The 23,548-nt window shown below is 41.9% G+C and overlaps 1 protein-coding gene across 1 annotated transcript in view; it reads right to left on the reverse strand.

The window, feature by feature from the left end:
* The window catches only part of DOK6 (docking protein 6), a 962,439-nt gene that overhangs the window by 161,294 nt on the left and 777,597 nt on the right, over positions 1 to 23,548 (reverse strand). Inside the window, exon 7 of the mRNA XM_073631271.1 lies at positions 20,951 to 21,068. Within this exon, the coding sequence (XP_073487372.1) occupies positions 20,951 to 21,068 (118 nt within the window). The remainder of the gene's footprint in view (positions 1 to 20,950; positions 21,069 to 23,548) is intronic.

The following is a 23,548-nucleotide window of genomic DNA, read 5'->3' on the forward strand; positions in this document are numbered from 1 at the left end:
AGAGGAAATCTTTTTACACCCACCAAAGTCCGCTTGCTGAGGATGAGTCTACCAAGATGGCGTCAACGAAACGTCTTTTCCGGTTAACACAGATGGCTTGCTGATTCTGATGGAACACCAGTGATTTGGTAAGTCAGAGATAGCATTTTTGTACATCAATTGCCGCCACTGTGCCATCAAATGCCGCCACTGTGCCCATCAATTGCCGCCACTGTGCCCATCAATTCCTGCCACTGTGCCCATCAATAGCCGCCACTGTGCCATCAAACACTGCCACTGTGCCATCAAACGCAGCCACTGTGCCATCAAACGCTGCCACTGTGCCATCAAACACAGCCACTGTGCCATCAAACGCCGCCACTGTGCCATCAAACGCTGCCACTGTGCCATCAAACACAGCCACTGTGCCATCAAATGCCGCCACTGTGCCATCAAATGCCGCCACTGTGCCATCAAGTGCCGCCACTGTGCCATCAAGCGCCGCCACTGTGCCCATCAATTGCCGCCACTGTGCCATCAAACGCAGCCACTGTGCCCATCAAAGGCAGCCACTGTGCCCATCAAACACAGCCACTGTGCCGTATCAAATGCTCCCTCTGTACTATCAAATGCTTCTCCCTGTGCCATATCAATGCTCCCACTGTGCCCCGCCGCCCGCCCGGCACTTACCCTGTCTCTCAGTTGGGCATTTTATTCATTTGTAACTCATATGTTAAATAAATATTTTGCGCTGTATATTACAGATTGTTTTTGTGATTAATCACTACGCTTTAAAGGGGTTGTAAAGGTAAAATTATTTAAAAAAAAAAATAACAAACATGTTATACTTACCTTCACTGTGCAGCTCGTTCTGCACAGAGTGGCCCCGAACCTGGTCTTCTGGGGTCCCTCGGCGGCTGTTTCAGCTCCTCCCCGCAAGCATTCACCACCTTAATGCGAGCTCCCTCGCATGGTGGTGAGTGCTTGCGGGCGCGCTCCCGTGATACAGCCGGCGGCTATAGCCGCTCGCTGTATCACTCGGCCCCGCCCCCCGGCGCGCCGCGTCATCGGATGTGATTGACAGCAGCGCGAGCCAATGGCTGCGCTGCTTTCAATCCATCCACTGCAGCCAATCAGCGACCAGGCTGAGCTGCAGTGGAGATGACGAGAACGAGCAGCGAAGATTCGAGGCGTCAGGTAAGTAAAACGGGGGGGCTGGGGGCGGCGGTATTATCAAAAGTTTTTTCACCTTAATGCATAGAATGCATTAAGGTGAAAAAATTTTTACCTTTACAACCCCTTTAAGATGTTAAATTTGTAGGAATGAAAATACATCCTGCATATCAGATATTTATATTTCGATTCATAACAGTCGCAAAATTACAGCAATGAAATGACCAACGAAAATCATTTTACTGTTGGGGTCCCCAGAACTTGGGAGATTTTATCAAGGGGTCACGGCACTAGTAATGTTGAGAACCACTGTCCTAGGAGAATACCTTTTTCTGAAAGACCACTTCCTCTTTAATGGTCTTCTGATGCTTTTAGGTATCTTTGGATAATGATAACTGCTATCTTTTGGCTTTGGGCTTTAGACCCTTAACTATTTCCGACTCGTGTAAGACTCATAGCTTTGTAGCAACGTTAATTGCCTCAACCAAAACATTTTCGGCATAATTTTCATCAGGGGCATATTTCCAGCAATGAAAACTAAATAAAAATAACCCCATGTTTTTGTCAGTTGACGAAAGCTATTAGGAAAACAGAGCGAAAATGTAAGGGAGGGAGATTCACCCTCATGAACTTTCGGTTACCTCCAAGCTCCGCCTTTAAAGCCAGTGAGTGTTTCTCCTCCCAGCAATCAAGGTTGTGACCATAGCATGCTTAGTGGTGTGGCGTACTTAGCAGTGTGCAGAATTACAGGCCTCCTCAGATGACAATCCAGTGCACTGTGTGCATTACAGGCCTCCTCAGACAGACGATCATCCAGAGAACTGTATAGCATTTACAGGCCTCTTGACTGTCCAGAGCACTGTGTGCATTACAGACCTCCTCAGACTAGGGAGGAGACCCAAGGTTCAAGTCGATAGTAAGTTCGACTCGAACATTGGGTGTTAGCATGTTGTTTGAACAGTGAACATTATGCCGTGTTCGTGGCAAATTTGAAAAACCGCAGAACACCGTTAAAGTCTATGGGACACTAACATGAAAAATCAAAAGTGCTAATTTTAAGGGCTTATATGCAAGTTATTGCCATAAAAAAGTATACAGGGACCCGGGTCCTGCCCCAGGGGACATGTATCAATGCAAAAAAAAGTTTTAAAAAATGACAATTTTTTTCAGGAGAAGTGATTTTAATAATGCTTAAAGTGAAACAATAAAAATGAAATATTCCTTTAAATATTGTGCCTGGGGGGTGTCCTTATTATGCCTGTAAAGTAGCGCATTTTTACTGTATTTAGAACAGTACCACAGCAAAATTACATTTCTAAAGGAAAAAAAGTAATTTAAAACTGATCGCGGCTGTAATGTATTGTTGGATCCAGGCAATATAGACAAAAATCATTGAAAAAAACAGCATGGGGACCTGGGTCTTGCCCCAGGGGACATGTATCAATGCAAAAAAAGTTTTAAATACTGACGTTTTTTTCAGGATCAGTGATTTTAATAATGCTTAAAGTGAAACAATAAAATTGAAATATTCCTTTAAATATTGTGCCTGTGGAGCCCCCTCAGTATGCCTGTAAAGTAGCGCATTTTTCCCATGTTTAGAACAATACCACAGCAAAATCACATTTCTAAAGGAAAAAATGTAATTTAAAACTGATCACGGCTGTAATGTATTGTTGGATTCTGATAGAAAAAATTAATTGAAAAAAACGGCATGGGTACCCCCCAGTCCATTACCAGGCCCTTTGCGTCTGGTATGAATATTAAGGGGAACCCCCTCACCAATTTATTTTTTCTAAAAATGGCGTAGAGGTCCCTGCAAAATCCATACCAGAACCTTATCCAAGCACACAACCTTGCAGGCTGCAGGAAAAGAGGGAGAGACAAGAGAGTGCCCCCCTTCTGAACCATACAAGGCCACATGCCCTCAACATGGGGAGGATGTTTTGGGGTCCCCCAAAACATCTTGTCCTCATGTTGATGGGGACAAGGGCCTCGTCCCCACAACCCTTGCCCAGTGGTTGTGGGGGTCTGTGGGCAGGGGGCTTATCAGAATCTGGAAGCCCCTTTTAACAAGGTGAGCCCCAGATCCCGGACCCCCTGTGTGAATGGGTATGGAGTAAAGTGTACCCCTACCAATTCACCAAAAAAAGTGTCAAAAATAGTAAAAATGACAGGAGACATTTTGGGACAAATCCTTTATTAACCACTTCCTTACCAGGCCAATTCTGACATTTCTCTCCTACATGTAAAAATCATCTTTTTTTGCTAGAAAATTACATAGAACCCCCAAACATTATATATATGTTTTTTTTAGCAAAGACCCTAGAGAATACAATGGCGGTTGTTACAACTTTTTATCTCACACGGTATTTGCGCAGGTATTTGCACACGCTCGTAGAATGGCGCCAATGTTCGGTACTTAAAAATCCCCATAGGCGACGCTTGAAATTTTTTTACTGGTTACATGTTTTAAGTTACAGAGGAGGTCTAGTGACAAAATGATTGCTCTCGCTCCAACGTTCGCGGCGATACCTCACATGTATGGTTTGAACACCGTTTTCATATGTGGGCGGGACTTACGTATGCGTTTGCTTCTGCGTGCGAGCACACGGGGACAGCGGCACTTTAAATTTTTTTTTTTTATTGATAATTATGTTTTTTTTTTTTATTTTGACACTTTTTTGAAAAAAAAAAAACATTTTTGATCACTTTTATTCCTATTACAAGGAATGTAAACATCCCTTGTAATAGGAATATAACATGACAGGTCCTCTTATTAGTGAGATATGGGGTCAATAAGACCCCATATCTTACCACTAGGCTGGGAAGCCTGAAATAAAAAAAAAATAAAACGATCACCGCTTCCCAGCGGAAGCGGCGCCGTTTTTTTGAATAGAGAGGCCGGGCGTGACGTCATAACATCGCGCTCGGCCTCCGATGATCATAGAGACTCCGGCGACCATCTGGTCTACCGGAAATCTCTATGATCTACATCCGGCGTTGGCGGATCCGCTCTCCGCCTCACGATCGTAACGGTGAATCGGAGCAAGCACCGAAGGGCGGCGGGAGGGGGGATGTCCCCTCTCGCCTTCCATAGGAACAATCAAGCGGTGGAACGGCCGCTATGATCATTCCTATGGTGTAGAGATTCGCCGGCTGAAACCAGCAATATCTGAATGATGTCTGTAACTACAGGCATCATTCAGATATACCCGCCCAAAGCCCAGGACGTCATATGACGTGTGCGGGCGGGAAGTGGTTAAAAAATAAAAAAAATAAAAATGTCCCGCAATGTAAATCCATCTTCGATGGCAGCGCCCGGAGGACCCGAAGAAAGAAAAAAATGCAACGACTCCGCCTCCATGGGAGGCTCCCGCTGACTGAGGCTTCTTCCCGATGACAGCTGTTATATAGCTGAGGGCGGGGCCACCCGGTGACATAAACGTGGTGTCAGAGGGGGCAGGGTCACCAGATTACATCACCGGGTGGCCCCACCTGCCTCTGACATCACATGGCATCAGAGGAAGGCAGGGTCACCTGTTTACGTCACTGGGTGGCCCCGCCCTCAGCTATATAACAGCTGTCATGGCAGAGAAGTGGTAGGTCGGCTGGAGCCTCCCATGGAGGCGGAGTTGTTGAAGGTTTTTGGTTTCCGGTCCATCGGGCACTGTCATCGAAGATGGATTTACATCGTGGGACATTTTTATTTTTTTATTTTTTTTATAAAGGACTTGTCCCAAAGTGTCTCCTGTCATTTTTGCTATTTTTGACACTTTTTTTGGTGAATTGGTAGGGCTACAATGTACCCCATACCCATTCACATAGGGGGCGGGATCTGGGGGTCCCCTTGTTAAAGGGGGCTTCCAGATTCTGATAAGCCCCCTGCCCGCAGACCCCCACAACCACCGGGCAAGGGTTGTGGGGATTAGGCCCTTGTCCCCATCAAATGGGGACAAGATGTTTTGGAGGGACCCCAAAACATCCTCCTCATGTTGAGGGCATGTGGCCTGGTATGGTTCAGGAGGGGGGGCACTCTCTCATCCCCCCTTTTCCTGCAGCCTGCTAGGTTGCATGCTCGGATAAGGGTCTGGTATGGATTTTGGGGGGGACCCTACGCCATTCTTTTCAAAATTTGGTGCAGAGTTCCTCTTAAAATCCATACCAGACCTGAAGGGTCTGGTATGGATTTTGGGGGGGACCCCTACGCCATTTCTAAAAAAAAATTGTCGCAGGGTTCCCCTTAATATCCATACCAGATCTGAAGGTCCTTATATGAATTTTGGGGGACCCCCATGCATTTTTTTAAATTTTGGAGCGGGGTTTCCCTTAATATTTATACTAAACCCCAAGGGCCTGGTAATGGTCTGGGGGGGAACCTATGCCGTTTTTTTTTCAATTATTTTTTTCTATATTGCCAGAATCCGACAATATATTACAGCCACGATCAGTTTTAAATGACTTATTTTCCTTTTTAGAAATTTAATTTTGCTGTGGTACTGTTATAACCACAGGGAAAATCTGCTACTTTACAGGCATACTAAGGACACCCCCCCAGGCACAATATTTAAAGGAATATTTCATTTTTTATTGTTTCACTTTAAGTATTATTAAAATCACTGCTGCTGAAAAAATGGCCATTTTTAAAACTTCTTTTTGCATTGATACATGTGCCTTGGGGCAGGACCCAGTTCTCCATGCCATTTTTTCAATGATTTTTACATTCTGATTCTAGTAAATTAGTAGACACATTATTAAATAATGCAATATCTATTTATGTTTGATGCAGATGGGAAGTCAATTTAAACAGAAAGAGGGTTTTTTTTTTTATTTTAGGAGAAATTTTAAGGCTACACATTTATGATGGCATAACACAATCTGAAGTATTAATGCAATAATGGTGTATGGTTTGCATTTTGGGATCAAAGGCCATTGTATTGCTTCTGAAATCAAATAAAAGTCTTGGCTCTGTTTCACAATGGAACACAGAGAAGCTTTAAACTAGAGTAATAAAATGGTCAGGTTGAGTCCTAGCTACGTGGAAATCAAGGGTATGATTCTCAGTGACCCTTTTTTGCATAGGTCAACAATACAAACTTTATTTTTGAAAATAGCATTAGACCTACATCAATGTGATTGTGATCCTTATCTAATTTCTTTACAGGACTTCAAATACCCTGTATGAAAAGTTTTCTTGAAACTCAGGATCATGCGTAACAAAGAAAAAAATTATTAGACCAATAAATATAATAGATATGGTCGATGGCTACACATTTGCTAATGCTCTATCGGTTATCAATTTTTTTCAAGGAACTCCACATGTCCCACATGAAAAATTGTTTGGGGACTCGTGTGATAGAAGAAGGAGAGGAAATTAGATTCATAAATAGATATGGTCAGTGGCTACGGAATTGTAAATACTTTGTCAGTCAATACCCAGAGTGAGGGCTACATTTTTGGAATGAGACTTGCAGATTTCTGTTTAATCTTTTTTTTTTTTTTTTTTACAAAAGGATGACATTTGTGATGTCTGTACACATACAAACTATATGTTATATACAGAATGAGCCTGGTGAGCATAGACAACATCATTGTGTTTAGTAATACTTTTCTAATGCAAACTAGCACGGTGTGATTGCTACTTTTTTGGTTTTATGTAAGGGATTTTCAGACTATATTCCTGCACACCAGCTGCTTTTCTTTGTAATTGTAATCTTCACTATTCACACACTCATTTAGTTGTTGTTGTCAAATAGCTGCTGTCAAATAGCTTAACTACTTCAACACGTTCACCCCCTTCTTGCCCAGGCCATTTTCAGCTTTCAAAGCTGTCACACTTTGAATGACAATTACTCATTCATGCAACACTGTACCCAAATTATTTTTTTATAATTATTTTTACACAAATAGAGCTTTTTTTTGGTGGTATTTATTCCCCACTGTTTTTTTATTGCTAAATAAATGAAAAAAGACCAAAAATAAAACTTTTTTTTAATTTTCCAAAATGTTTCACTTAATATGTTTTCAAAAATACTGTATATTTGAAAATCGATCATTGATTTTACACAATATGATTGTTTATAACAGGGAATATCACTTTTTTTATTAATTACATCCATTCATCCAGTGCGTATTATTGTGAAGCTGTGATTGGCCACAGCTCTCACATGGTACAGATGCACTGTGATTTGCCCTGTCTGTACCATGTGATCACTGTGGCCAATCACAGAGATCAACACAATGAATGGCTATGAAAGAAAAGCATTTATTGTGTTCTATTGCCATATGGTCTGCTACGATTGGTCACAGTGATCATATGATACCGGCAGTGGCATGGTACACTGATCTGTCACGCCCACACAAGATCGTGCTACATTGCAGTTTGTGGGGCGTGCATGAGGCGAGATCCTGGGAGGACGTCATAGGACATCCACCCAGGATAGCAGCACTCCCGCTCAGCCATTGTTTTACTATAGGCCGTCAGAAAGCGGTTAAAAGCAGAGCTGGAGTAGTCTGTCAAACTGACAGCCAGTACCTATTACACTAAACAAATTTTTCAGGTGTTCCTTGCATCCACAAGGCACTGGTTATATAGCTTTTATAGCTAGAAAGGTCTACAGTGCCTTGCAAAAATATTCACCCCCCTTGGCATTTTTCGTGTTTTGGTCCCTCACAACCTGGAATTAACATGGATTGTTTGAGAATTTACATCATTTAATTTACAGAACATGCCCACAACTTTGAAGATTTTTTTTTTTTTATTGTGAAGCAAACAACAAATGGGACAAAATAACAGAAAAAGTCAATGTGCATAACTATTCACCCCCCTAAAGTCAATACTTTGTAGAGCCACCTTTTGCTGCTATCACAGCTCCAAGTCCCTTTGGATAAGTCTCTATGAGCTTGCCACATCTTACCACTGGGATTTTTGCCCATTGCTCCTTGCAAAGCTGCTCCAGCTCCTTCAAGTTGGATGGTTTGCGCTTGTGAACAGCAATCTTTAAGTCTGACCACAGATTTCTATTGGCTTGAGGTTTGGGCTTTGACTAGGCCATTTACATGTTTCCCCTTAAACCACTCAAGTGTTGCTTTAGCAGTGTGTTTGGGGTCATTGTCCTGCTGGAAGGTGAACCTCCGTCCTAGCCTCAAATCACACACAGGGGCAGGTTTTGCTCAAGAATATCCCTATATTTAGCACCATCCATCTTTCCCTCAACTCTGACCAGTTTCCAAGTCCCGACTGCTGAAAAACATCCCCACAGCATGATGCTGCCACCACCATGTTTCACTGTGGGGATGGTGTTCTTTGGGTGATCTGATGTGTTGGGTTTGCACCAGACATAGAGTTTTAGTTACATTTTAGTCTCATCAGATCAGAGCACCTTCCACCATACATTTTGGGAGTCTCCCTCATGCCTTTTGGCAAACTCAAAACGTGCCATTTTGTTTTTTTTTTCTGAAAGTAATGGCTTTCTTCTGGCCACTCTGCCATAAAGCCCAACTCTATGGGGCATACAGCTTATTGTCGTCCTATGTACAGATACTCCAGTCTCTGCTGTGGAACTCTGCAGCTCCTCCAGGGTTACCTTTGGTCTCTGTGCTGCCTCTGTTTAATGCCTTCCTTGCCCGGTCCGTGAGTTTTGGTTTGTGGCCATCTCTTGGCAGGTTTGCTGTTGTGCCATGTTCTTTCCATTTGGTTATGATAGATTTGATGGTGCTCCTAGGGATCATCAAAGATTTGGATTTTTTTTATAACCTAACCCTGACTTGTACATCACAACAACATTGTCCCTTACTTGTTTGGAGAGTAAATTGGTCTTCATGGCGGGGTTTGGTTAGTGGTGCCTCTTGCTTAGGTGTTGCAGCCTCTGGGGCCTTTCAAAAAGGTGTGTATATGTAATGACAGATCATGTGACTCTTAGATTGCACACAGGTGGACATCAGTTCACTAATTATGTGACTTCTGAAGGTCATTGATTGCACCAGAGCTTTTTATTGGCTTCATAACAAAGGGGGTGAATACATACGCACATGCCAATTATCAGTTTTTTATTTCTGAAAAATTGTTTTATGTATATATTTTATTAATTTTACTTCCCCATGAAATTCCCCTGCCTGTGGCCAATTCACATAAGTAACACTAACTTCCTTGGCGGTATTCCCGAGTGTGGCTCGGGGTGAAATTTCAGTACCATTAGCTGTAACCCTGAGCCACATTCATGATTGCATCGCTGGATCCTGGAAGAGGTGACTTACCTTGTCCCTGGGATCCTGCGAGGTACTCCCACTGTGTACAGTGGCCGGACCTTCCGCCCGATGCTCTGTAGGTTCCGGCTTCCCTTCCCTGCGAGCGTCGCCATGCAGGGGGGTTGAACTGGCGGCAGATTCAAAAAGTATAAACCACAACACACACAATACGTTGTAATCTTATTGGATTACATTACTGTATAAAATAATTTGACCTCAGTTTGCCCCCTAGTGCTTTGTCCAGTGCCCTTGCCAGCCGTTTTAATGTACTTTCTGCCTGGAAACTGGAGAACAACCATGGCATCAAAAAAGCGCACCTCTACCTCAAAAGTGGTTTATGACATGCTGGAAAACAGCGATAGGGATACAGAACCACTTGCAGAATTGAGTGATAGTGATTTGTGGGGAAATTTGTCATCAGACACAGAAAGTGATTTCAGCGACAATCCTGCGACTGCCCTCATTGATGTGCGGACTTGGTGCTCTATTGACTGTGGTACGGATCATGCAGCACCCCCCAAGATTCTCATTTACTGGAGCACCTTGTATCAAAGTGGATGTTGAAGATGACAACCCCTTGGCATACCTCCAACTATTTTTGACTGTTGAGGTTATTGTAAAAATAGTTACGGAGACAAACCGGTACCAGGAGCAACAAGCTGTTATGCATCAGAGGTTTTCAAGGAGCAGAAAGAGGCAACCAGTGACCAAAGAGGACATTTGGAAATTTTTAGGCCTAATAATTCTTCAGGGAGTGGTGGGTTAACCCCTGCAGAAGTGGTATTGGACAACCAATAAATTACTAGCCACTCCATTCTTTGGCACGGTCATGTCAGAGTACACATTTTTCCTGATAATAAAGTATTTGCACTTTGAAAATAATGAAGAATTTGATGAAACTACTCATCCAGCACCCAAACTCAAGAAGAATGATTCAGAATGATTGATTCAGAAAAATTTCCAACAGAGCTAAGTCATCAGACATCAGCATAAATGAAAGTCTAATGGCCTACAAGGGAAGACTCAGCTGGATACAATATATGGCGTCAAAGAGAGCACGATTTGGCATCAAATCCTTTATGCTAAGTGAATCGAGCACTGGTTACATTTGGAGTTCTGTCCTATACACTGAGAAAGGAATCAAATTCAACCACAAATACAGTAATTTTGGAATGGCAACATCTTCAGTTCTTTCATTAATTGAGCCATTGCTAAATCAGGGCTATTGTGTAACTACAGACAATTTTTACACATCCCTTGAACTCTATGAGTTCCTTCTACAGAACAAAACGGATGCCTATGGAATCGTTAGGGCTAACCGGCATGACATGCCGCCAATCTTTGGCAATAAGAAGCTCAAGACAGGAGAAATGGTTGCTTGGCAGAAAGGCAAAATGATGGCACTACGATGGAATGACAAAAATGTTGTGTGCCTAATGAGCACAATTCATAACACCTCCAATGTCATGGTACACACAAAAGGTTTGAAAGACATCATGAAACCACAAGTGGTGATAGACTACAACAACACCATGGGAGGTGTTGACAGAGCCGACCAGGCAATGACATTTTATCCAGCAATGAGAAAACAACAAAAAAGTATTACAGGATCTTCAGGCATCTTCTTGAGCAATGCTTATGGAATACCTTCATTCTGCAAAAAAAAAGAGTGACAAGCCTGTGGTTCATGCTGACTTAGTTTGGAAAGTTGCCAAACTGATCTTTCTGAACCACCAAACACCAACGGCTGTAAATAGAGATGGACGTCGTGCTGCTGGTGTTGTCAACCCGGAACGCCTGACTGGTCGTCACTTCATGGACCACATCCCACCAACTGAAAAAAAGTCAGCACCCACAAGGATGTGCGTGGTTTGTTGCTCAAAGTGTGATGACACTGGAAGGAAAATCCAAAAGGAAACCAGGCTCTATTGTCCTGATTGTGACGTCGGACTTTGTGCAGTCCCATGTTTCAAAATTTACCATACCCGGGATGTTTACTGAAGCAATATGACTAGTAATATTGCACCCTTGTTTGGCCCAAAAAAATTTCAGTGTTTTTGATTTGATTATATTATTGACTAAAATATATTGAATAAATGGTATTATTATTATATTATTATTTCTTATTATTTATAGTTATTTATTAGATTATGATTTATGATTTTGTGTTTCAAACTTTATCATACCCGGGATTAGGGATGAGCTTCGAGTTCGAGTCAAACTCATGTTCGACTCGAACATTGGCTGTTCGCAAGTTCGCCGAACAGCGAACAATTTGGGGTGTTCGCGGCAAATTCGAATGCCGCGGAACACCCTTTAAAAGTCTATGGGAGAAATCAAAAGTGCTAATTTTAAAGGCTAATATGCAAGTTATTGTCATAAAAAGTGTTTGGGGACCTGGGTCCTGCCCCAGGGGACATGGATCAATGCAAAAAAAAGTTTTAAAAACGGCCGTTTTTTCAGGAGCAGTGATTTTAATAATGCTTAAAGTCAATCAATAAAAGTGTAATATCCCTTTAAATTTCGTACCTGGGGGGTGTCTATAGTATGCCTGTAAAGGGGCGCATGTTTCCTGTGTTTAGAATAGTCTGACAGCAAAATGACATTTTGAAGGAAAAAACTCATTTAAAACTACCCGCGGCTATTGCATTGCCGACAATACACATAGAAGTTCATTGATAAAAACGGCATGGGAATTCCCCAAAGGGGAACCCCGAACCAAAATTAAAAAAAAAAAATGATGTGGGAGTCCCCCTAAATTCCATACCAGGCCCTTCAGGTCTGGTATGGATTTTAAGGGGAACCCCGCGCCAAAAAAAAAAAAAAAACGGCGTGGGGTCCCCCCAAAAATCCATACCAGACCCTTATCCGAGCACGCAACCTGGCAGGCCGCAGGAAAAGAGGGGGGGACGAGAGTGCGGCCCCCCCCCCTCCTGAACCGTACCAGGCCACATGCCCTCAACATTGGGAGGGTGCTTTGGGGTAGCCCCCCAAAACACCTTGTCCCCATGTTGATGAGGACAAGGGCCTCATCCCCACAACCCTGGCCGGTGGTTGTGGGGGTCTGCGGGCGGGGGGCTTATCGGAATCTGGAAGCCCCCTTTAACAAGGGGACCCCCAGATCCCGGCCCCCCCCCTGTGTGAAATGGTAAGGGGGTTCTTACCCCTACCATTTCACTAAAAAACTGTCAAAAATGTTAAAAATGACAAGAGACAGTTTTTGACAATTCCTTTATTTAAATGCTTCTTCTTTCTTCTATCTTCCTTCATCTTCTGGTTCTTCTGGTTCTTCTGGCTCTTCTGGTTCTTCCTCCGGCGTTCTCGTCCAGCATCTCCTCCGCGGCGTCTTCTATCTTCTTCTCCTCGGGCCGCTCCGTACCCATGGCATTGGGGGGAGGCTCCCGCTCTTCTCTTCTTCTTTTCTTCTTTTCTTCTCTTCTTCTCTTCTTCTCTTCTTCATTTTCTTCTCCGGGCCGCTCCGCAATCCATGCTGGCATGGAGGGAGGCTCCCGCTGTGTGACGGCGCTCCTCGTCTGACAGTTCTTAAATAACGGGGGGGGGGGCGGGGCCACCCAGTGACCCCGCCCCCCTCTGACGCACGGTGACTTGACGGGACTTCCCTGTGACATCACGGGGAATGCCACAGGGAAGTCCTGTCATGTCCCGTGCGTCAGAGGGGGGCGGGGTCACCGGGTGGCCCCACCCCCCCGTTATTTAAGAACTGTCAGACGAGGAGCGCCGTCACACAGCGGGAGCCTCCCTCCATGCCAGCATGGATTGCGGAGCGGCCCGGAGAAGAAAATGAAGAAGAGAAGAAGAGAAGAAAAGAAGAAGAGAAGAGCGGGAGCCTCCCCCCCATGCCATGGGTGCGGAGCGGCCCGAGGAGAAGAAGATAGAAGACGCCGCGGAGGAGATGCTGGACGAGAACGCCGGAGGAAGAACCAGAAGAGCCAGAAGAACCAGAAGATGAAGGAAGATAGAAGAAAGAAGAAAGAAGAAGCATTTAAATAAAGGAATTGTCAAAAACTGTCTCTTGTCATTTTTTTAATTTTTGACACTTTTTTCGTGAAATGGTAGGGGTACTTATGTACCCCCTTACCATTTCACACAGGGGGGGGGCCGGGATCTGGGGGTCACCTTGTTAAAGGGGGCTTCCAGATTCCGATAAGCCCCCCGCCCGCAGACCCCCACAACCACCGGCCAGGGTTGTGGGGATGAGGCCCTTGTCCTCATCAACATGGGGACAAGGTGTTTTGGGGGGCTACCCCAAAGCACCCTCCCAATGTTGAGGGCATGTGGCCTGGTACGGTTCAGGAGGGAGGGGGGGCCGCACTCTCGTCCCCCCCTCTTTTCCTGCGGCCTGCCAGGTTGCGTGCTCGGATAAGGGTCTGGTATGGATTTTTGGGGGGACCCCACGCCGTTTTTTTTTTTTTTGGCGCGGGGTTCCCCTTAAAATCCATACCAGACCTGAAGGGTCTGATATGGAATTTAGGGGGAACCCCACGTCATTTTTTTTTTTTTAATTTTGGCCGGGGTTCCCCTTAAAATCCATACCAGACCTGAAGGGCCTGGTATGGAATTTAGGGGGACTCCCACGTCATTTTTTTTTTTTTAATTTTGGTTCGGGGTTCCCCTTTGGGGAATTCCCATGCCGTTTTTATCAATGAACTTCTATGTGTATTGTCGGCAATGCAATAGCCGCGGGTAGTTTTAAATGAGTTTTTTCCTTCAAAATGTCATTTTGCTGTCAGACTGTTCTAAACACAGGAAACATGCGCCCCTTTACAGGCATACTATAGACACCCCCAGGTACGAAATTTAAAGGGATATTACACTTTTATTGTTTGACTTTAAGCATTATTAAAATCACTGCTCCTGAAAAAAAGGCCGTTTTTAAAACTTTTTTTTGCATTGATCCATGTCCCCTGGGGCAGGACCCGGATCCCCAAACACTTTTTATGACAATAACTTGCATATTAGCCTTTAAAATTAGCACTTTTGATTATTCATGTTCGTGTCCCATAGACTTTAACGGTGTTCGCGTGTTCGAACAAACTTTTTTCCTGTTCGCATGTTCTGGTGCGAACCGAACAGGGGGGTGTTCGGCTCATCCCTACCCGGGATGTCTGCTAGACTCTGGTTTGGACAGATTCCTAAGAATTACAGGCCTACAATATAAAATGCCAAATGCAAAATAAATGTACCGCTTTCAGCATCAAAAATCTGACATAATCATACCGCCAGAGAGGTTAAGGAATGCAGCTTGTTTGAGAAAGTGTGACATAGCTATGCTGTACTGAATACTGGGCATGACTTGAATAGAATCTGAGCCTGCTGACAGTATACAATGTACACATACAGTATGCGGCAGTTTTTGTGCCAACAATATATTTCTTAACTACTGCCAGCACTTTGAGCTGTTGTTATACCCACAAAGCTTAGCAAATATCATCATTGCCTAAGTTATAAAAAGAAAAGTACAGCCGAAATTCCTGCCCTGCACCAGTGTAAAGGCATTACACTGCTTTACTGCTCTACATTTTTAATCTTTGCTGAAGCAAATGGATCATCAGGATCGAGCTGGTGAGCACCAAAAAGTAAATTTCTCAAAAAAAAAAAAAGAACACAAAAAAAACCCAGTTCCCCTTAATACTACTAATGATAAACATTCTATGGGTCTGAGAGCTGTTTCCATAAGTGTGATGGAATACTTTATTATGCTCAGCATACAAACCCATAATGCCAATTATTCTAAATATAACTATGTTTCAATCTGACTCAATCTGTTTCCACAATCCAACAACTAACATATTATTGAGCAGAATGAATTTACAATTTATTAAAGACCAAATATGATATAGAAAGTATGTATGTCTAGATTAGGAGATTTGATGTGTTTTATGAGTCTCCTGAACTTTGTAATATAGGTGTGTTTGGTGTCTACCTGGTGTCTGCATGTTCCTTCCCCTACAATAATTGTTGCAGGAATTATGTTATATAAATACAGTTAGACTGTGTTACAATAAACAAAACAAAAAAAAAAAAGACTTATAAGGTATGTTGCTTTATTTAAATCAGAGCAATTTATGACATGATTTCATTAGAAGCTTTTTGAAGACTTATTAGTGGAGGGTTTATGACACCTCTGAATTCCCAATAGCTTTCCCTGGTTTGTGTCTCAAGCTGGGTTGTGTTCTGTGTACTATGCTTTATCAAATGTGCCACTTCCTCTACCCACCACAGACATAGGATTTAAATACAACTGTTTTTATCGCTGACTTATGACTTTTGAGGTGCTGTGGGTGGCACTGTGTTTGGTATGACTCCCCCAAATACAAAGCAGGCAAATGCAACCGTAAACTAAATGGGATTCAAAGTACAAAAAACTCAAACAAGATTATTCTGGTCTTTGGTTCCATGCAGAGTCGTTTTTGTTTGTAGAGTCACTCTTAATACCAATTATTCTAAATATTTATATTACCATTTGACAAGTTTTCCCAATCCATCAATCAACATATTATTTAGCAGAATTAAATTATAATTTATGAGAGAGCAAATATGATATAGATACTACATACATCTTGCTTATCTAACATTTTTTTAGCTTCTTGGACTTTGTAATTTGGTGTCTACCTGATTGGCTACTTTCATTACATTAGTGTAACCACTTTTTAAGTCGGTACCCCCTTTACTACAGAAATTATGAAATATGGATAGAGTTTTACTCTGCTGATTAAAAACAGACTCAGGATAGATGTGTATTGCTTTAAGCTGCTCTTCTAGACTATTTCTGTCATGATTTCATTACAAATCTCTTGAAGACCTACTAGTACTTGTAGAAGTTTTATGACACCACTGCATTCCATCCATTAACATTCTCTTTTTACTTTAAGCTGAACTGTGAAATGTGCTTTATCAAATGTCTTACTTTCTTCAGATATGAGATCTAAATCCAATGTTTCTTTCACCGACTTGATTACCCAATTGTCTCCACTCAGTTCAGAGTTTGTGAGACCTCTTTATTGTCACACCATCTTTCGTATCTTTCCTTCCACCGGCTCTCCTCACCTATTCACAAGGACTCCCTGCACATTGTATAGAGTTGTGAATATGGATGAGCTTTGGGTTGAGCATGAGTTCAACCAGTGGTGGCCTGTCCATAGGGGGCACATGGGCGCCGCCCCCCCCCCCCAAAAAAAATAAAAAATGTCCCTTTAAAAAAAAAAAACTTCCTTTAAGTGTACTGTGTTCCGGGCGGACGCCGGACACGGTGCACTATGGAAGCGTCATGCCAATGCAATCCCGTGATTGCAGGCAAGACGCTTCATTTGTGGGTTTTTTTTAATGCCCTGTGGCGCTGTGCAGTGCGCCTCTACACGCTGATTGGGCCATTCTCCTTCATTTCTTCATGTCTGGGCGGTGCTGTCTCCCGGCGGCGTGTCACTTCCTGTTTCGGCTCTGTGTGAATGGAGAAGACAAGGTACTGTGTTACTGACAGCCTGTCTTTCCACCGTGTTATATTCTTCTCAGTCTGTGATCGGAGGGTGGAGGGAGCCGTGCTTCACCTCTGCCCTGCCAGGAATCAACCTCTGCTCCAGCCCTTCAACCGACAATCTGCTGGGGCCTTCATTACACATCTCCTGTATGTGTAAATCACAAGAGCTCCCAGCACTGCGTCCTAGAGTCATGCTGTACATTCTATCATCTCCTCTCTCTCTCTCTCTCCTAACTGTATAGCTGTATATCTATCTATCTATCTATCTATCTATCTATCTATCTATCTATCTATCTATCTATCTATCTATCTATCTATCTGTATATCTCTATCTATCTGTATATCTATCTATCTATCTATCTATCTATCTATCTATCTATCTATCTATCTATCTATATAACTGCATATATATATATCTGTATATCGCTATCTATCTATCTATCTATCTATCTATCTATCTATCTATCTATCTATCTATCTATCTATCTATCTATATATCTCTATCTATCGGTATATCTATCTATCTATCTATCTATCTGCATATATATCTCTATCTATTTGTATATCTCTATCTATCTGTATATCTCTATCTATCTGTATATCTATCTAAGTATCTATCTATCTATACATATCTGTGTCTATCTGTCTATATATATCTCTGTCTGTCTGTCTATATATATCTCTGTCTGTCTGTCTATATATATCTCTGTCTGTCTGTCTATATATATCTCTGTCTGTCTGTCTATATATATCTCTGTCTGTCTGTCTGTCTGTCTGTCTGTCTGTTTGTCTGTATATCTATCTATCTTATCCATTCTATCCCTCTGTCTATAGGCCCCATCACGGGCGAGTGACGTTGAGGGGGGGGTTTGGTTGGGATTTTGTTTGCGTCCCCCTAAAAAAATGGAGCACCAGCCGCCACTGAGTTCAACCTGAATCCATGCTAATTGTAGTTTACTGAACAGGCAAGCTAAAGGAACAGATTTAGCCAGCTAGTCTATTCCCCAAACCTTTGGCTGCTTCAGCGAGAAATAATTTATTCAGTGGTGGTAGTACTCACACCAATAAATGACAGCTTACAGCCCCCCACCAGCTTTTTTTAAAATTGTAAACAAGCCAGTGGGCATCCCAGGTGACATCATTGATTGAATATAGTCATGACCACATTTGGTCAATGTCAGAAAACTTTCCAGAAAGTTAATTTAACCATGTCCGGACTTCCCACTGTACATATACTGCAGCAGGGTGGCCCGGCTGCGCAAAATCACGTACCTGTGCGATGTAGGGGGCACGTGCCCCCAGAGTGACGCTCCCGCTGTGATTGGACACAGTAGGAGCCAATTAGCGGGTTCAGAATGGCCGCCAAGACCCACTGATTGTTCTGTGGAGAGACGGATCCGCAGTGTGCCTATGTAAACAAGGCAAATCGCTGATCTGTCAGGGAGCAAAGGAGAGATATTTGTGTTTCAGCTAAGCTGAAACATGATCTCTCTTTTCCTCCAGTCTGTCCATCCCCAACACAGTTAGAAAGCACCTCCCAGGCACACACTTAACCCCTTGAGTGCCCCTGGTGTTAACCCCTTCCCTGCCAGTGTCATTTATACAGTGATTGGTGCATTTTTTAAAAAATTGATCACTGTATTGGAGTCACTGGTCCCTAAAAATTGTCACTTAGTGTCCAATTTGTACCCCGCAATGTCGCAGTCCCGCTAAAAATTGCAGATCACTGCCATTACTAGTAAAAATAAAAAAATTAAAAGTACATAAATCTATCCCATAGTTTTTGGACGCTATAATTTTTGTGCAAACCAATCAATATACACTTATTGGGATTTTTTTCTAACAAAAAATATGTAACAGAATACATATTATCCTAAATTGATGAAGAAATTTGATTTTTTACATTTTTTTTATTGAGAATGTTTTATAGCAGAAAGTGAAAAATATTGTTTTTTATTCAAAGTTGTTGGTCTTTTTTTGCTTATAGCGCAAAAAATAAAAATTGCAGAGGCGATCAAATACCACAAAAAGAAAGCTCTACTTGTGGGGAAAAAAAGAACTTCAATTGTATTTGGGTAGAGCATTGCATGACCATGCAATTGTCAATTAAAGCAATGTAGTGCCGTATCACCAAAATGACCTGGTCAGGAAGTGGGTAAAACCTTCCAAAACTGAAGTGGTTAAACTCAACAGCCAGCTGGGGGAGTTGTCATTAGCACTGAAAGTCTGGTGGGAGAAGATTGTTGTGGAGTGTCATGATGTTTTTTTCTTTCATAAGGCAGTAGGGCATGTGGCCAATCACAGCTGATCACAATAAAAGACACTAAATCAGTTTCATTCAGTAAAAATAGTTGCTTATCCTGTGAAATGAAATGAAATGAAATTTATTGGTATAAGCAATCATAATGTGTAAAGAATAAAAAAAACCCTGATCACTTCACCAGAGTAGTACAGTGTTACCATGGTAACACTGTATTGCTCTGGTCTGAGTGTGTTAAAAAAAATCATAAAAAAAGAAAAAAATGTAATAAAAAAAGAAATAAAAATTGAAAAAATTGGAAAAAAAGGTAATTTTTTAAAAGTTTCTTTTACATACTGCCGCCAGTCAGTGTCCCTAATCACTGCCACACCAATTATATGATAACGCTATGCTGCCCTAGTAACAGTATGTAAAAAAAAAAAAAATGTTTTCTTTTAATTTCTTTATTTTCCAAAAAATTGTGACAAAAAAATCACAACTTCAAAATACTTGCCATGCCTCTTACTAAAGACCTTGGACTGTACACTTTCCAAAAAGGGGTAATTTGGGGGATATTTGCACTATCCTGGCATTTCTAGGCCTCAAGAAATTAGATAGACCAACAGTACATCAGGAATGATCAATTTATTGATATACAGTATTTCCTATAGTTTTTTTCACCAAAGAATTGTAGCAGAATACATTTTGACCAAAATTTATGACGAAAGGTTATTTATTTGCAACATTTTATAAGAAATGTTTCATTTTTTTTAATTTATTTAGCAAAAAATAAAAAAACAGTGGTGAGTAAATACCACCAAAAGAAATCTTTCTTTGTGTGAAAAACATTATTTATCGCTACAGTGTAGCATGATAGCGCAATTGTCATTCAAAGTGTGGCAGTGCTGAAAATTGGCCTAGACGGGTAGGGGTTAAAATTGCCCAGTATTGAAGTAGTTAAATGAGGATTTTTTAAATAAAAATAACATTCTAGCCAATAAACCACTGCATTTTACAGAAAATTGGTACCCTGGCAGTTTTTTTTTATGTGTCCCAGTTTCAGCCTCTACCGTGTTAGCTCACATGTAAAATGCTCACTAATTGGGTTTATCCAATAATGGAATCTACATACAACTCTAAGCATTGAATAGTATTGCAGGTAGCAATGTGAGAGAATATATTGGTGTGTGCATATTATTTTCAGTAGATGCTGTATTCCAATAAACATCACAATATAGTAGAATAAAGATTTTTAATGCAGCTATTAGAAAGTACTGTACATTTGCATTATTCACAATGAAGCTGTGAGACAGAGCCATTAATTCAGAGAACATTGCTATGTCGCCAGCATAAACATTATGAAACATTGTACTAAAGCTCTTACCCTAGTGATAAATTAGCAGCACAGCATCAGAAGCAGCGATTTTAAAAGGAAGTACTGTTTTAAGGTATTGTCATATTTGTATGATTTATGCAAATATGAATATCCTATTTGTAACATTTAAGGAGCCCACCAGGGAGCATAGCATAAAACCATGGTTTACACTGAACTTTTGATGGCTGTAATTTGCATTGTAAAGTTCAAAAAGTCATGTCTAAATTGCCTTTGCAGTCTACACAGAGTGATTTTCTATTAGTTGCTAAAATGATTTAAAAAAAATGCCAATTTGAAAAATCACTGTCCCCACCGAGGATCATGACAGCTGATAAATTGAAATGAAAGGAACACAACAAACTCAAAGATAAAAAGCAATATGAATACGTTGTGCACAGCATGAAACAAACTAAAAGGTGCAATGTTTCATTTTTAAGCCACTTGCCTTGTAAACTGTAGATTTCGCCAACACTGTTTTGTCTGGTGATATGATGCCAGTAGGCACTCCGAGGAAGCGAGATTGACTTTGACAGTGTCATTGGTTCAGTCATACTAGTCTGAAGCTGAAAGACAGTGTGAAAAAGGAAACATTTGTTGAGACTTTAAAGTATGTTTGAAACTGTATATTGTAAATTATTTTAATAAGCAAAGAGGTGTATACATAATTAACAAACTAGTTACCGTATTTTTTGGCGTATAACATGCACTTTTCCCCCCTAAAAAATCAGAGGGAAATCATGTGTGCGTGTTATAGGCCAATCCCTGATGTCTCTGAGGGAAGAGGAGTAGCGAGCACTGCTGGATTACACAGAGCCATGATCTCCTGTGTATCCCGCCACTCAGTCACGCACAGCCACACCTCCTGGCCCTGCATTGGGCCACTGTTCTGTCTAACCTATGAGCAGGGCCAGGAGGCGTGGCTGTGAGTGACTGAGTACACAGGAGATCACGGCTCTGTGTAATCCAACACTGGCGAGGCTGCAATGATAGGAAAGGTAAGGCTGAAGATGGGCACTGAACAGGCTGCATTGTTGGGCAATTTAGTGGCTGCAGATGGACACTGAGCAGGGTGCATTGATGTGCAATTTAAAGGCTGCAGATGGGCACTGAGCAGGCAGCAATGTTGGGCAATTTAGTGTCTGCAGATGGGCACTGAGCAGGGTGCATTGATGTGCAATTTAGAGGCTGCAAATGGGCACTGAGCAGGGTGCATTGATGGGCACTGATCAGGGTGCATTGATGGGCAATTTAGTGGCTGCAGATGGGCACTGAGCAGGGTGCATTGATGTGCAATTTAGAGGATGCAGATGGGCACCGAGCAGGGTGCATTGATGGGCACTGATCAGGGTGCATTGATGGGCAATTTAGAGGCTGCAGATGGGCACCGGTGAGGCTGCGTTGATGAACTGTGACCCTTATTTTGCTTCAAAGTTCTTTATTTAAAATGTAAGTTTTTTTCTGGAAACTGCCCTCTTAAAATGAAGGTGCGTGTTACATGCCTGTGCATGTTATACGCCGATAAATACGGTAAACATCTATATTTATTTATTTATTTTATTTTGGAAGAAGACAATTTTCACAACTGAATTACAGGTGTCACTAGCAGTAAGCAATGGATCCCCTGTAACACAAAGTCTAATTAATACCTAGTCTTGACCGGAGGTTGGATTCAGATGCAAGAATTCTCTTTATCTTTATCTTACTGGTGACTGACCACTTGATTGATGGCAGACAAAAAAGTAAAATGTCTCTAAACCCAAAAACAAAAAATGTAATATATTGCAGATTACCAATCCTTGTATGTGGTGGCTCTATTAGTTTATTTTTCAGGCTTTTTTTTCATCTGTCTGTTCCTCCAGTAAGTTAGTTTTTTTCACCTTCATTTAACATATCAAAATGTCCAGACAAAGTGGCAATTATAGGATTGAGGTAAACCATTTAAAACTAACAGGGGTGCTTACAATCATCAAAATTTCCTGAAGCTTTTTAAAAGGTGTTAGCTGAAGTTTGAATTTAATTTGTTAGTCACATATGTAAAGTCCATCTAAATCTACTAGTCCCTCCATAGATTACTTAGGGGTTAAAAGTTAAAAGAGTGCAAAATCTGGTGCAGCTGTGCATGGTAGTGAATCAGCTTCTAACTTCAGTTTGTTCAATTAAGCTTTGACAAAAAAACCTGGAAGCTGATTGGTTTCCATGCAGAGCTACACCAGATTTTGCACTCTGCGTTTTCCGTAAATCAACCCCACAGTTACATAGTTGGTGAGGTTAAATAAAGATATCAGTTCATCCAGTTCAACAGGTGTGTGTGTGTGTTTATGTTAATGCCATTTCCAATATGCCCATCTATGTGTTTTTTTTTTTTAAATACCTGCAGATACCACTCAATGTGGAAGGGAGTTCCACATCCTTATGCCCCGTACACACGGTCGGACTTTGTTCGGACATTCCGACAACAAAATCCTAGGATTTTTTCCGACGGATGTTGGCTCAAACTTGTCTTGCATACACACGGTCACACAAAGTTGTCGGAAAATCCGATCGTTCTGAACGCGGTGACGTAAAACACGTACGTCGGGACTATAAACGGGGCAGTGGCCAATAGCTTTCATCTCTTTATTTATTCTGAGCATGCGTGGCACTTTGTGCGTCGGATTTGTGTACACACAATAGGAATTTCCGACAACGGATTTTGTTGTCGGAAAATTTTATCTCCTGCTCTCCAACTTTGTGTGTCGGAAAATCCGATGGAAAATGTCCGATGGAGCCCACACACGGTCGGAATTTCCGACAACGCGCTCCGATCGGACATTTTCCATCGGAAAATCTGACCGTGTGTACGGGGCATTACTGTTCTGACAGTAAAGAACCACTTCTCTTCCAATTTCATTGAGTGCCCATGTGTCCTGTTAAGCAACCTGAAACTGAATAGCTTCCTCTTATGCTATGATCACTTTTAAGATACTTGTATATCACTATCATATCCCCTTTTAAGCATCTCTAATCCAGGGAAAATAAGTTGAATGTTTGTAGTCATTCCTCA

The sequence above is a fragment of the Aquarana catesbeiana genome, linkage group LG05 (assembly GCF_042186555.1).
Source record: "Aquarana catesbeiana isolate 2022-GZ linkage group LG05, ASM4218655v1, whole genome shotgun sequence".
In the NCBI taxonomy this organism is placed as follows: Eukaryota; Metazoa; Chordata; class Amphibia; order Anura; family Ranidae; genus Aquarana; species Aquarana catesbeiana.